General features: G+C 46.2%; 1 protein-coding gene across 1 annotated transcript in view; it reads right to left on the reverse strand.

The window, feature by feature from the left end:
* coro7 (coronin 7) overlaps positions 1 to 13,955 on the reverse strand; it is a 300,343-nt gene that overhangs the window by 41,247 nt on the left and 245,141 nt on the right. The window contains exon 10 of the mRNA XM_039776385.1: positions 219 to 273. Within this exon, the coding sequence (XP_039632319.1) occupies positions 219 to 273 (55 nt within the window). The remainder of the gene's footprint in view (positions 1 to 218; positions 274 to 13,955) is intronic.

Here is a 13,955-nt window from a genome sequence, read left to right on the forward strand (position 1 = left end):
GGCAGGTGAAGTGACTGTTCATTTGGGCTCACACAGCGTCAGCACCAGGATTTGAACCCACAGTCTCATGCTTTGCAGTCCAGCGCTTTAACCACTAAGCCACACTGCATGCCCCACATGCACACACACTCTCTCTCGTACACACACACACACACTTCCCATGGATACACATGCAGGCCCACCCACTCACTGGCCCGCTGCCACTGTCACTTGCTTACCTTGCCAGCGAGAACCAGGAGGTTTGAATCGTTGTCAAAGAGCGGGATTAGAGTCCTAAAGAGGGAGAGACAGAAGCAAAATGGAAAAGAAAAAGAGTCAGTCCTCTGAAAATCATGGAGCACAACGGCTCTCCTCAGTGGCCAGCTGAGTGGTCCGCATGGCCGTCTCCTCCACACTCTTAAAACCAAAGGTGCCACAGTGGTTCTTCAGAGCAATGCATTATGGGGGAACCCAAAAGAGCCATCTGTATGAAGAATCCACAAAGAACCTTCATTTATTTAAATGTGTTACCACCTGAATATCTGTGGACAGCTGGTAACACATTTGTGAAATCCCACTGGGTTCCTGATTTTTAAATGGCTCTGGCCGTACGCAGTAACTCAGGCCCACTTGGGGTTTTCTTGACCAGTTAGCACCCTGCCAACTATACATTAAAGATTTCCATTTTGCCCACATTTTAAAAACCTTTTCAAAGCCCAAAAGACAACTTCATAGGCAGAGACGCCTTGCCAGAATGAAATGGTTCTTTGTCAAGCAGGGGCTCTGCCACATCACCCAGTAAAGTGCCATTACAGAGCCAGCATTTTTAAGAGGGCAGAGCCTGCCATATTATCCACAAAGGGTTTCTGTGCTGTACCTCCCGTTTACCTCGCTGCCATTGGGACGTGGCCTGGCGTCAAATCAGCCAAAGACGCTGTGCTCAGTTCTAGCTGCAGGCACCCAAAGCTCAGTAACGTCTCAGTTGGTGTTTCTCGACTACTGTGGGCTATGGGCTGTCGCCGGTGGGTCGTGAGCTACTATTGTTTATATTGGTAGTGTGCCATGAGTGGGCTACAAAGTGGGTTGTGGCAGGTTGCCCCTCCGATCCCCCCATTCCACTCTAACGACCGCACTCGATTCACCAAGTGGAACATCTCTGGCAATTGTGCTCATTTCACCAGGGCTTTTGCTGGAGAGCTCTGTTTAGGCCGTGTGTCCTTCAGGCTGGCACTGCAGTGGGGTCTGACCCCCCCAAAGGCCCCCTGATATGCCCCAAGGGACTTGCTGGTTTGGAAAAACATTTATATGGGAAAAAGTGGGTCACAACCCCAAAAACGGGAAATGTGAGTCTAAGCGGTTTTTATTGTGCCTGTTAAAGCGCATCACTGCACTCTCTGCATTGCCCATATGGGACACTAGGGGGCACTCTGGCCATCTGCGAGATCATCCATCCACTTTTACAGAGAAGGCTGGAGCTTTGAGTATAGGGCACACAAGGCAGGGACCCTCTGGATGGGGACAGGGGACAAATCACAGTGGGCTTACCATAACACACATGTCATTGGGAGGTGGGTGGACCCTCAGAGTAGCATAAAGACTGAAGACCCACACAGTGGCTGTGCCAGCATTTGAACCCAGACCTCTGACGCTATGAGACGCTGGCACTAACCACTGTGCCCCCATTCTTAATCTTAGAGAGTTGGTGAATTTTGTATCCGTTTTCCAAACCTGTTTATCCAGAGAAGGGTCAAGGGGAAGCTGGAGCCCATCCCAGCAAGCATTGGGCACAAGACGGGTACAACTCCAGGACAAGATGCCAGTCCATCGTAGGGTGAAACTGGAGCACCTGGAGGAAACCCACACAGACACAAGGGGTACATGCAGACTCCCCATAGGATGTGAGCCCTGGCCTCCTGGCTGCATGGCAGCAGCCCCACTACTGTGCCAGCGTGCTGCCCGCATCCCCCACCACCCTTGTTACCCAACAAACCTAAAGGCACAGCCTGAGTGCAGAATTGTGTGTGAAAGGTGAGAGAACTGAAACAGAAGATGACAAAGGAGCCCACGACTGGTGTTGGATTTGTTAGTCTTGGACTCCCAGCGGGTTTACCCTGCGATTTGCTAACCACAGGATTTTGTCATTTCCTCAGTTCTTGCGGGAGCGGAACCATAATTAATGGGGCAGGGCAAAGCTGGGCGAGTCTGCATGGGCCGCGTCTGCTTGCTTTTTATGCCTCTTTGGGTTCACCGAGGGGTCGGGAGGCTGGTGCTTTAGGGGGCTCAAATCCTTCTCGGGGTTTAAATGAAAATCAACATTAAATATACGGTGTGGAGGGCTGAATCGCCGCATTGAAAAGGAGCAGAACTTAGCGCCAGTTTGAGGGGGGTGCAAAGGACCCTGGCGTGCGTTCAGGGTGGGTGACTCACGATGTCGAGTCGACTTTATGGAAACCACAATCAGAGCTGAACCCATAAAAGCAGCTGCTACTGGGCTTACTGTGAACATTTAATCTCATTTTGATATGAGGCTGAGGGTCCGCACTGAAGGGCCTTTCTGGGAGCCACTCTGGAAGGAGGGAACCTAATCCAGCCAGACATCCCCTCATTTGTTTTGTGGCCCCGATTTGTGAAATCCTAACCATCAGGCGCAAAGCGGAAAGCAACACTGAGTGGAATGGCATGGTGGTCCACACCTACTTGGAGAAATCCTCGACTGTGGAGGGGTGTAGCAATGGTGACAGGAATGACCAACTGACGGAAGAACACCTGGGACTCCAACCGGGTCGTCCCGTTTAATAAGCAGGCAAAAGAAACCAAAGAGGGCATCACTGGGCTGCAAATTACAAAAGAAAAACTTCTTCTTAGCCGTGGGGTCACTTTGCTTGGGGGCTCCTCCTGGCATAAGTGGCACCTCCTTCTGGGAAGGTGAGGGTTCTTATGGATGGGGTACCAGAAGGGGCGGAGTCAAGTGCCCTCCACTGGGCGGTTTCTCAGTGGTACGGGGAGAGAAGGAGAAAACAATGTTAGTGATAGTGCCCCCTCTCATCCTGGCGGGACATTACATACCTCACCAGAGCCCGTAAGGAGATCCCCCAATGCACAAGAGTGACAGCTTCTTAGAAAATGAGGGAACGAGACAAACACTTGGCCCTACTGGATACCTGCGGGCAGAGCTCCCTTAATGTCTGGGCACCATGGGCACTAGCCAGGGGGACCTTAGGAGCATAGGGGCCCACAATGTTTCTGATGCCTATGTGTGCTTCTGATTGGGCCCCTGCACACTACTTTGCACAGGGGGGTCTATGATGCTGGTAAAATGGCCCTGGGCAGCCACCACCCTGAATATCATTTCCATCCACTTATTTGGCTGACGTCTTTTCCCAGGTTGACTTGCAGCACCTGAGATACAATTGGTTGCATATCTTTTTGGTTCTCCAGTTGGCATATCGGCAGGTGAAGTGATGTGCTCAGGGTCTACAGGTGTCAGCAGTGGGATCTGAACCCACAACATCCAATATTAAGCACTGCACACACACCACCACCACCACCAGATATCAATACAATCACAGCAGGAAATGCCAAAACCCTGAACTTTCTTTCTGTCGCAGCCCAATCTTGCCCTTCTTCAACACTCTGGGGTCCCCCTATCCCCCCCCCCTTAAGGAATCCCCTCCAATTCTCAGAGTGAGGGGGGGTGATTGAGAAATCCACCCACGGTGACCCAACGCAATGTGACCCATTGACATTAAACACAAGATTGACTCGCGGCCCACCCTGTGGTGGCAGTCTGCAACCCATTTTTGGTGGTGACCCATAATTTTAGAAACTCTGTCCTGAATGAATGGAATTTGCCATAAACACCAAAATATATTCAACTGTTGCAACGACAAACAATATAAAACGTACGAGATGTGCGGCCCCTCGATAACTCAGACGATGTACAGCACCCTAGAAAAAGTCCTCACATTTTATTGCAACACGATGTTGAATCCCAGCGGATTTGATTGGACTTTTTTGACACCAATCAACAGAAAAGACCCTTTAATGTCAAAGTGACAACAGATCTCCACTAAGTGGTCTAAATTAATTACAAATATAAAACACATACTGTACGTATTCACCTCTGTTAATATGACACCCTTTAACCATCACCAGGGCAGCCTGCTGGTTTTAGAGGTCACGTCATTAATTGAGTCTAAATACGCCTGAATGCAGAAGGGCCAGCGGGTGATGAATCAGTAGGGTGGGCACTCAATGAAGACAAAAGAACAAGCCAAGGAACTCCATGACAAGCACAAGGCAGGGGACAGGATGAATATCCAGTGAAATCAACCAAGAGGAAATGGAAAGAGTGTGGCAGTGGTGTGGTCTGTGCCACCCTGATGAACTGTGCCACACTAAGCACCACTTCAAACCAATGGGGGTATCATGGGCAGGGATCGAGAGAATGCCTGTCGTTTACTGCCGGCACTAAAAATACCAAAACGCTCCTTACTACTACATGGTAGAGGCTGCAAAATCACAGGAAAGTAAAAATGGCACATAAAGTTTGGCTAACTGGTGTGTGGCCATTTAAAAGAAAAATAAATAAAATAAAAATTAGTCAGCTCATCTGTTTAAATCAGCCGGAGGTGGGTGAAAATTCGCATCCGGATTCCGGAGTATCTCTTCCTCAAGTGCTGGAATGGCGGGCGAGATTTAGACATGATTAAGGCAGCTAAGATTGGAGACGATCACATTTCAGTCTGGATGGATGCCCACCTCGTCTCCAGTTTGTCACTCTGCTTTGTGGCTGACAGCCCAGCGCATGTTGTGAGGGAGGCGGATGAGCAAACGAGGAAACCAAGCAGCCCCGATGTGGATGTCCTCATGCCGGAGAGTTCAGTTTAGACTGTGTGTCCTTCCGGCTGGCACTGCAGTGGGGTCTTATTTTAAACCAGAGGCCTCTTTTATTAGAGGGCTTCAACAAAGGTGGGCATTCAGAAGGACATGAGCGGCGACAAGAGCTGAAAAAAAAAATCAACTTACAATGTAGCAGAATTGTTTTAGTATTCCAGCATATGGTAAGAAAATGGTGAAAACAAACATAAAATACTCTGAACAACGGACTAGTCTGTCTGTCTGTCTGTCTGTCAATTATACAGTGCCTTTCATGTCCATCTATCTAGCCATCTGTCTATCGATAGATAGATACTTTATTAATCCCAAGGGGAAATTCACATTATCACTATATCTATATTTATCACACTATCTACCTATTATGTAGTGCCTTTCAAATCTATCTATTTATCTACCATCTATCTGTCTATCATATAGTGCCTTTCCTATCTATCCATTCATCTATCTATTATATAGTGCCTTTCATATCCATCTATCTATCCATCTGTTTATTATATACTTCCTTTCATATCTATCTGTCTATTTAACTATTGTACAGTGCCTTTCATGCCTATTTATCTGTCTATCTATTATACAGTGCCTTTTGTGTCCATCTATCTAGCCATCTGTCTATCTATTATGTAGTGCCTTTCATATCCATCTATCTGTCTATTATATAGTGCCTTTCAAATCTATCTATCTACCATCTATCTATCTATTATATAGTGCTTGTCATCTATTTATCTATATATCCATTATATAGTGCCTTTCATCTATATATCTATCTATTATATAGTGCCTTTCATGCTTATCTATTATATAGTGCCTTTCATGCCTATCTCCCTCTCTACATATCTGTTTATCAAACTTAGATCAAGGAGGGCCACCATGACTGCATGTTTTCCTTCTATGGACACCCTGGACTGCAGTTCTTCCAGGTCTATGAGGACTCCCTGCTGTCACAGTATATTAATAAAATCTTTGAGTGTTGCAAACCAACAACATGTTCCCATAAACTTTACAGCACCTTTCTGTTAGCGCCATTCTTTTATGTTTTAACACTGGACATCCAGACAGGTGAAGTGAACGACGGGGTTGGTCCAGCTTGAGCTTTAAACTGCTAGTCATATTTAAGAAAGGCATTTCTTGGGTTAAGAGTGTGTGAAATAAAAGAATAATAAAAAAAAGGAATCTTTCAAAATGACACACAACATGCGACAGTAAACAAGAGATTAACTACCTGCCTGGAAATGAACATTTGAACAGGTAAGTGCAGGTGCATTGAGTTTATTCACAGCAGCTCGGTGACGACTGCAGTTTGGAGACGTGCAGGAACTTGTCAAATCATGGAGGGCACCTGCCCATTTGTCATCTCAACATCCAGCGCTCGCTGTGATCACTTATCATCCTGAAATCTTTTGACAGATTGCCAGGAACTTAAAAAAAAAAAATGCTTCCAAACAAAACAAAACTGTGATCCAAAGAAGTAGGAGAGTCACTGAGGGCTTGTTCTTCACAGAATTGTCCTGAAACGCTCCTGGTGTGAAGTAAGCACTCTGCTCATTTATTAGGTAGGTGTGGACTGCACTCATTGGGAACATCACAGTACATGTGACACACTCCCGCCAGCATACGGTGGGCATTATATGATAGATAGATAGATAGATAGATAGATAGATAGATAGATAGATAGATAGATAGATAGATAGATAGATAGATAGATATGAAAGGCACTATATGATAGATAAATAGATAGATAGATAGATAGATAGATAGATAGATAGATAGATAGATAGATAGAAGGCAGAAGCAGCGGATGAAGTCACTGTGCCAGTTAACCCTTTGTGCTGCAGTAGCTCTGCCATTGCCTGTCAGAATGTGGTGAACTCCTACTGTAATACTTTGGGGAATTTGAATTTGGGCTGTAAAGTCGTTGTTTAGTCATCTATTGCTGGTCATGTAATCTGACATCCTTAGCAGCTGCAGTCGTCCAGTTTGACATCCCCTGCGCTAGACGTCATGTGAGGTGTCGGCGGCTTTACGCAGCACGTGAGCCTGCTAGCCGCTGCAGTTCATATTTCCACATGGAGGTCACAGGCAGATGTGCACATTTTCCTGTCTTAGTGACTCATCTGTTTGCTTTGGGGGATTTATTTGTCGTCCTTTCAAAGTCCTCTGGATGTCTGCCACCGGTGCGCTTTTTGTTTTTGTTTTATTTTACTGTTTGGTTGTTTGAGCCGATACCGTCCTGTAGTCTTGCTATCCCTGCGCACATTATTAATGGTGCTACATACAGTTTAAAATGTGGACTGGCTGACCAACTCTATACTAGAGCGCTTCATTCTGCATCAAATAAAACGAGTGTACTGGAGTGAGTGAGAAGATTGGCTGGGGGGTCTCTGGGTTCAAGCAAATTGACACATCACAGCTTTGCTTTCTGCTCTATCAGTATTTGCACATTCATGGAAACCCTCACAGATTCACAAAGAAACGTGCAGTGTATGGCGGCACAGCGGTTAGTACTGCTACCTCAAAGTCTCAGGGAGCAAGGTTTGATATTCAGTCTACTCTCTCTTGGTCTGTGTCAGGACTCTCATCTGCCCCCACATCCTAATGATGCCCAGAGTAGGAGGATTAGCCCACTGAGAGTAAATCCGTCACTGCCCTGTGCCCTACTAACAGACTAGTAGTAGTAGTGCTGGTGATAGTCATTGTAACAGTAGTAGTGGTATTACTAGCATGACTAGTAGTAGGAGTAGTAATAATAGCATTGGTGTTAATAGCATTAGTAGAAGTAATAAGAGTAGTAGTGGAGGTGGTAGTAAGAGTAGTAGCAGTATTAATAGTACTAAAAGTAGTAGTAGTGACAGCAACAGAAGTAGTACTGTCAGTGGCAGTAGCAGTAGTAGTATTAGAAGGGGTGGAGGTATTAGTAGTAGTGGTGGTGATAGTAATAGCAGTATTAGCCATTGTAATAGCAATTGCAGCAGTAGTAATAGTAGTAGCATCAGTGGTGATGGTAGTAGTAGTAGTACTATTACAGTAGTTGTTAAATTGGTAGTAGTAGTATTAAAGGTGGATGTGGTAGTAGTAGTAGTAATAATAATATTAGTAGTAGTAACAACAGCAGCAGCCATATTAGTAGCTGTATTGCTAGTACTGGTAGTGGTGACAGTAGTGGTGGTGGTGGAAGTAGTTGTAGTAGTAGTGGTAGTAATGATAGCAGTAGAATTAGTAATAGCGGTAGATGTAGTAGTATCAGTGATGTTTGTAGTTGTAGTAGCAGCAGTATGAGTGGTAGTGTTGGTGGTAGTCGTAGCCGTATTAGTATAATTACTAAAAGTAGTAGCAGTAACTGTAGTAATAATTGTAGTAGAAATAATAGTATCAGCAGCGGTAGTAGTAGTGGTAATAGTAGTATTGTAGTAATAACAGCAGCAGCAGCATTAGTAGAAGTATTGCTAGTAATGGTAGCGGCGGTGGTGGTAGTAGTATAAATAGGAGTAGTAGTGGTATTAGTAGTAGTAGCAGCAGTAGTATTAGTTGTTATAGTGGTAGCAGTAGCAGTGGTGGAATTGTTAGTAGTACTAGTAGTAGCAATAATAGTAGTAGAAGTACTGGTAGTAGTAGCAGTAGAGCTATTAGTTGTAGTAGAAGTAGTAACAGTAGAGGTAATAGTAGTAGCAGTAATAGCAGTATTACAGTATTTGTAGTATTGATAGTATTGGTAGTGGTGGCAGTAGTAGTAGGTATTAGTATCAGTAATAGTACTGCTGGTGGTAGCAGTATAGTAACAGTAGTAGTAGTGGTGGCAGAAGCAGTAATGTCTGTTCAAAATGCAACACCATTGTGTTGTTTATTACCACATAAATATTTAGCAGATTTCCGGAGAACGTCCACCCATCCTTTAGGTGCTGATGAGCAGGAGTCCCTTCAGGCGACAAAGGGGTTTATTGAGTAAGTCATATATGGGCATCTGGGTGGGCTCCAACCATCAGGACGGACAAAGCGCCCCTGCTTTGTCTGACCTCAGCGTGAGCGCCGCTTAAAATAAAAACTTGAGAGCCCGTGAGATCGGAGCCGAGGAATTCGCGTTTCAAGGCCGCTCTCTTTGTTTATTGAATGTGTCGGCTCCCATATCTCGTCCGCGCGTCACGGTCACGGTGACACAGCCTCGGACGCTCTCCGGCTATCTGAGCGGATATTCCAAAAGTCAAAATCGAGCTCTCTTGTCTGAAGGAGACAACACCGTGCGCTTCTGAAGGGCGGCCCCCAAAGTGGACTTCACCCTCCCCGAGCCCACGCGCCGAATAAGGAGCCGCACGAGAGATCAGCCAGGCTAGGTGCGCGTGCTTGTTATGCTCGCGGCCGCCACTAGAGGGCCCCGCATTGTCTTGTCGTTGAACAGTGCGACTCAATTGGAGTTTTTTCCTGTCGCCGCGGAGTGAAGTGCTCAGGTCTTGACAAGCCGCCCTGCTCGTATGTGTTAACAGAGCCGCAGTCATTGTGACGGACTCGTTCAGACGCAGCCATGATATCTGCAGCCGTGATCCGCTGGCTGGGACTTCCTCACAGACACAACGTACTGCACCCCTATCCACCACCCCCCTCCTCCGACTCCTCAAATGCCAATCCAGAGTGCGGGTCCCATCCTGCCCACGGGGAGGTCAGCTAGGACAGGTGAGCACATGTCTGACCGCAGAGGAGGCATCACAAGTCTAACGTACCATCACAGCTCACATCCGAGCACAGAAGAGTCAACTGGGGGGGGGGCGTGGAGGGTCTGCCAATGTGGCCCTCCTTCAGTTCAGCACGTCTGCCTTCAGTCTGTGAACTCTGATGTCACCATTAAGGAGCGACCACACAGGCGGCCAGCAGTGGAGCTTCTTCAGGCTCCCAAACCCCCTTGCACGTGGAGATTTACAACTCAGCATCTTCTCCCCCTCGCATTCGTCCAAGTCAGAATTGCCGCTGGACTGGAGGGTCTCGGAATGATCTGAATGCCATTGTTTACTTGAGGCGCTGCAGCTGTTGACAGCGGCCACATTGTCTGCTCTCTGGAATTAGCAGGGCGATCTGAGCAGAGCAACGCCAATTATTGTCATAAGAATCACCAGGCGAGTGACCTCAGTGTCCTCTTGGGACGGGACTGGGAGGACACCCGAGGCAGCCTAGTCACTCGAAGGCTTTCTGGTTGTCATCAGGATGTGACACACGTCGTCTGGTCCTTTGTGGATCCCATGTGTACACACATGTGGTCAGTGGTGGCACAGTGGTTAGTGCCGAAGTTTCACAGCCACAGGGACTAAAGTTCAACTCCTGGTCAAATGTGCAGTCCATATGTCCTCCCTGAATACTAACATTTGTGCCGGCATAGGGCTGGTTGTTTGGGCCACCATGACTGTGCAGCACCTTAAAAAGCCTTCATCACTTGGACTTTCTCACATTTTTCCCATTGTGCTTAATTTTGACACTGATCAACAGAAAGACTCTTTAACGTCGAAGTGAAATCAGGTCTCTCCAAAGTGGTCTAAATTAATTACAAAGAGAAAACACATACATGTTCACAACCTTTAATATGACACCCGTGAACCATCACAGCTCAAACATCACACCTCCTGGTTTTAGAGGTCCATGAAAAACACCAGTCAGGGGTCAGAGAGAGAAGAAAACCTCCAAGTCACAGGATATTCAGTGAAATGAATCATGAAGAAATGGAAGGAGTGTGGCACAACTGGAAATCTGCTAAGGCATGATGGAGACCACCAAAACACTGAAGAAGATGGGTGAGGGAGGCCACCAAGAGACCACTCGGAACACTGAAGGAGTTAAAAGCTACAGTCATGTGCAGAGAGGGTGCTTTACCAGTCACATCTTTATGGGAGCCTGGCAGAGTGGCACAGTGACTCTGAGGTCATGTGGTGCAAAGAGAGGCGTGTTTGTGAGTTCACGGGGGGGCGGACCCCCTGAACCTTATTGCTTCAAAGTGATCACAAGTTTACAGGGGAGATTGTGGCTTTGATGCTGTGCATTGCATGGCACACCAGGGTGGCAGCTATGAAGAGTGATGGGGTGCAAAATGTGGTGAGAAATGAGAAGCCACTCCTTATGTCTTCAAAGTGACAGCTTGTTCATGTGGGAGATCATCGCTTCAATGTGGCATATGGCATGGCTCACCAGGGTGCTGGCTATGAAGAGTGATGCGATGTCAAGTGTGGTGCTCTGATGCTCCAAAGTCCAGACTACTAAGAGATTTCTAAGATGGCGCCAGTGTTTGTGGTCCACACATTTCACTGCCCCACATTTCCTGGTTGAACGAAAAATGCACACCCTGTATTGGGAGCTCACACAAGTACCAAGAAATGCCCACCAGGAACTACAAATGCCCCGAGTTCCTGTGGTGGGAAAGCGCCCCATGTCTTGTCATGTCCCTGTTTTGTTCCCAGTGCTGTGATGCTGCAGCATGTTAGGTGCCAGTTGTTTTAGCCCCCCTGACAGGTTAGCAGGGTGGCCAACTGGTGATAATTTTAGGCGTATGTTGGTTCGGCCCCCCATCTTAATTTGATTCTGGGACAGAAAATGAAACTGCATGGCTCATGCTGGGTGTTTGGCATTGTCACTTTGAGGGGCTTAGGGTGCCCTGTGCTACAGAAAGGTGCCATATTCTGGACGAACGACTCAGTTCTCATTTGAAGCTGGCTGTGCAAATTTGAATGATTCGTTTTAAACTCCAGTTGTTCACGTTTTAGGAATCCATCCATTATCTAAACTTTCTGATCACCCAGCAAGCTTTGGGTGCAAGGAAGGAACAATCCCCTGGACAGGGTGCCAAGTTAGAAAGGGCGCAGACACCTTTGCCAGTCGACCTAACCTACATGTCTTTGGACTGCTGGAGGAAACCCACGCAGACATGGAGAGGACATGCCAATTCCAAACGGGGGGGAGCACCCATGACTTGAACCCTGGTGTCTCCTTATTGTGAGCCGGCAGTGCTACCCACTGCGCCACCATGCTGCCCCATCCATTCTGAACATAACTGTAAAGTGTTGTGAGTTGCTTTTTTACCACAGAAAGGTGTTATAAAGTGTGAAACCAGAAGGCAACTAACTCACTACCCACATTTGATTTACAGAGCGACTGTAAGTGAATTTCCCAGTACTGCATTTGTAAAAATAAGTAAGTAATCCACTGAACTACAGGACAGCATAGTACTGGACTTGCAACTTTTTATTTTATATTAATTCCGAAATGATTAACCCATTCTGTATCTTTTGCGGAACATGGCCAGCCACAATCCACACACCATGTAGTTGCTTCAAAAACCTTTAAAAACAATTCCAACAAATGGTGCTGTGCCACCCACTTAAGACAACCCAACAAAGTCCAAGTGTAGCAAAGTGGCTGAGCATACGTGAGAGCTGCATGCCAGAAGGCATCGTTCACAAGACAATCTGCAATGCAATAACCCCAAAGAATGGAGGAAGATGATGTACTCGGCAGGATGGCATGTCCACGAGTGCAGGGGTCGCCAACTCCGGTCCCGGAGGACCACCATGGCTGCAGGTTTTCATTCTAACCCTTTTCTTAATGAGTGACCTGTTTGTGTGGCTAATTAACTTCTTTTGAACTAATTTGAACGGACTTGTTCTTGAAGACTCAGACCCTTCAATTGTTTCTTTTTTCTTAATTAGCAGCCAAACAATAAGGAGATACAAAATGAACCCAAACAACTGGCGTCCATCATACGGTATCTGAAAATAAAGAAAGATGAAGGTCTCAGGAATGTCGATCTGCTCAGGTCCATAAAACATTTGACCAAAGCTCTTAGAAAAGAGAAAATCAATAATTTGGGAAATGTCTGCTATTACACCACGAGAGCAGCAACAAGCCATGGAATTAAAGAACGGGTTTCATGAACGACAAGACTCGGCGCCTCATTAAGCAGCTGGTTGGAGTGAAAGTGGTTGGAGTTTGAGGCCCTGACTTAGTTGGTCTTCTGTCAGCTCACTCACTTCACGTTTCAATGCTCTTTGGGAGCCTTTTAAGGAAAGAAATGAAGCAATTCAGGGGAACAAATCTTAAAAGAGAAGTCAATTAAAATGAATTCCCAAGAAGTTCATTAGCAGCATAAACAGGGCACTCATTAAGGAAAGGGTTAGAATGAAAACCTGCAGCCACAGTAGTCCCCCAGGACCGGAGCTGGCGACCCCTGCACCAGTGTATGGGTGGCTGCTCTCAAATCAGTTCATTTTATTAAAGGGGCTCATTCCATGTCAAATCATCCGATTTCCCAGAAATCCCATGCAGCAGGTGTACTCGTGTTATCTGGGAGACACCCTGTAAAATGATTTTGTTGTATGATCAATACCATCCAGTTTTGCGAGGGGTGTCAAATTTGACACAGCTTTATATTGTCATCAGTTTCACAAGACCATATCTGAAGAACTAAACCAACTAGCGGGCTCACATTTTGCATACTGGTACCTTTATGGGTGTAATAGGTAGGAAAATTTAAAATGTTTGGTCCCGATGACACCGCCTGGTAAGAGCAGACCTTCAGAAATGGATAACAAAATGATTGGCGTCTTTGGCTTTGCCAAGTTTAGGCCTTCAGGAAGCGTACTTGTAACTGATCCAGCCTGCTGAAGTGCTTTCTGAGTTTAGATAGATACGCGGGGCTTTTCAAAAGGTTATAAACAAGCAAGAAACTGCATCGGGTTTGACCTCTCAAATGTGAAAACATCATTTTGGGTCTACAGCTTAATGCACTGTGGGAATGTGCAGACATTTTTAAAATGTTTTTTTTCCTGTATCCTACATGGTCCCTTCTTTCTCAAAACACAAGTCTTACTTTTTCTTATGCAAATCTTTCATTTTGATTTTCCATTCTAAGTAGTCAGTTGTGAACATCATCAAGTTGTTCATCAAGTTGTTCATGGCAGCTATTCGACGATCGTTTGGAAGGCACGTCACTTCGGTGACATTCCTTGGCCTCTGAGATCTCCAGATCTCACTGTTTGTGATTTTTCTTTCCCAAGGGAACATCTTGAAAGCCAAGGGTACCGCACACGTCCTGCTGAACTAAAAAGGAGGACTGA

Source organism: Polypterus senegalus, chromosome 13 (assembly GCF_016835505.1).
Source record: "Polypterus senegalus isolate Bchr_013 chromosome 13, ASM1683550v1, whole genome shotgun sequence".
NCBI classification, from domain to species: domain Eukaryota; kingdom Metazoa; phylum Chordata; class Cladistia; order Polypteriformes; family Polypteridae; genus Polypterus; species Polypterus senegalus.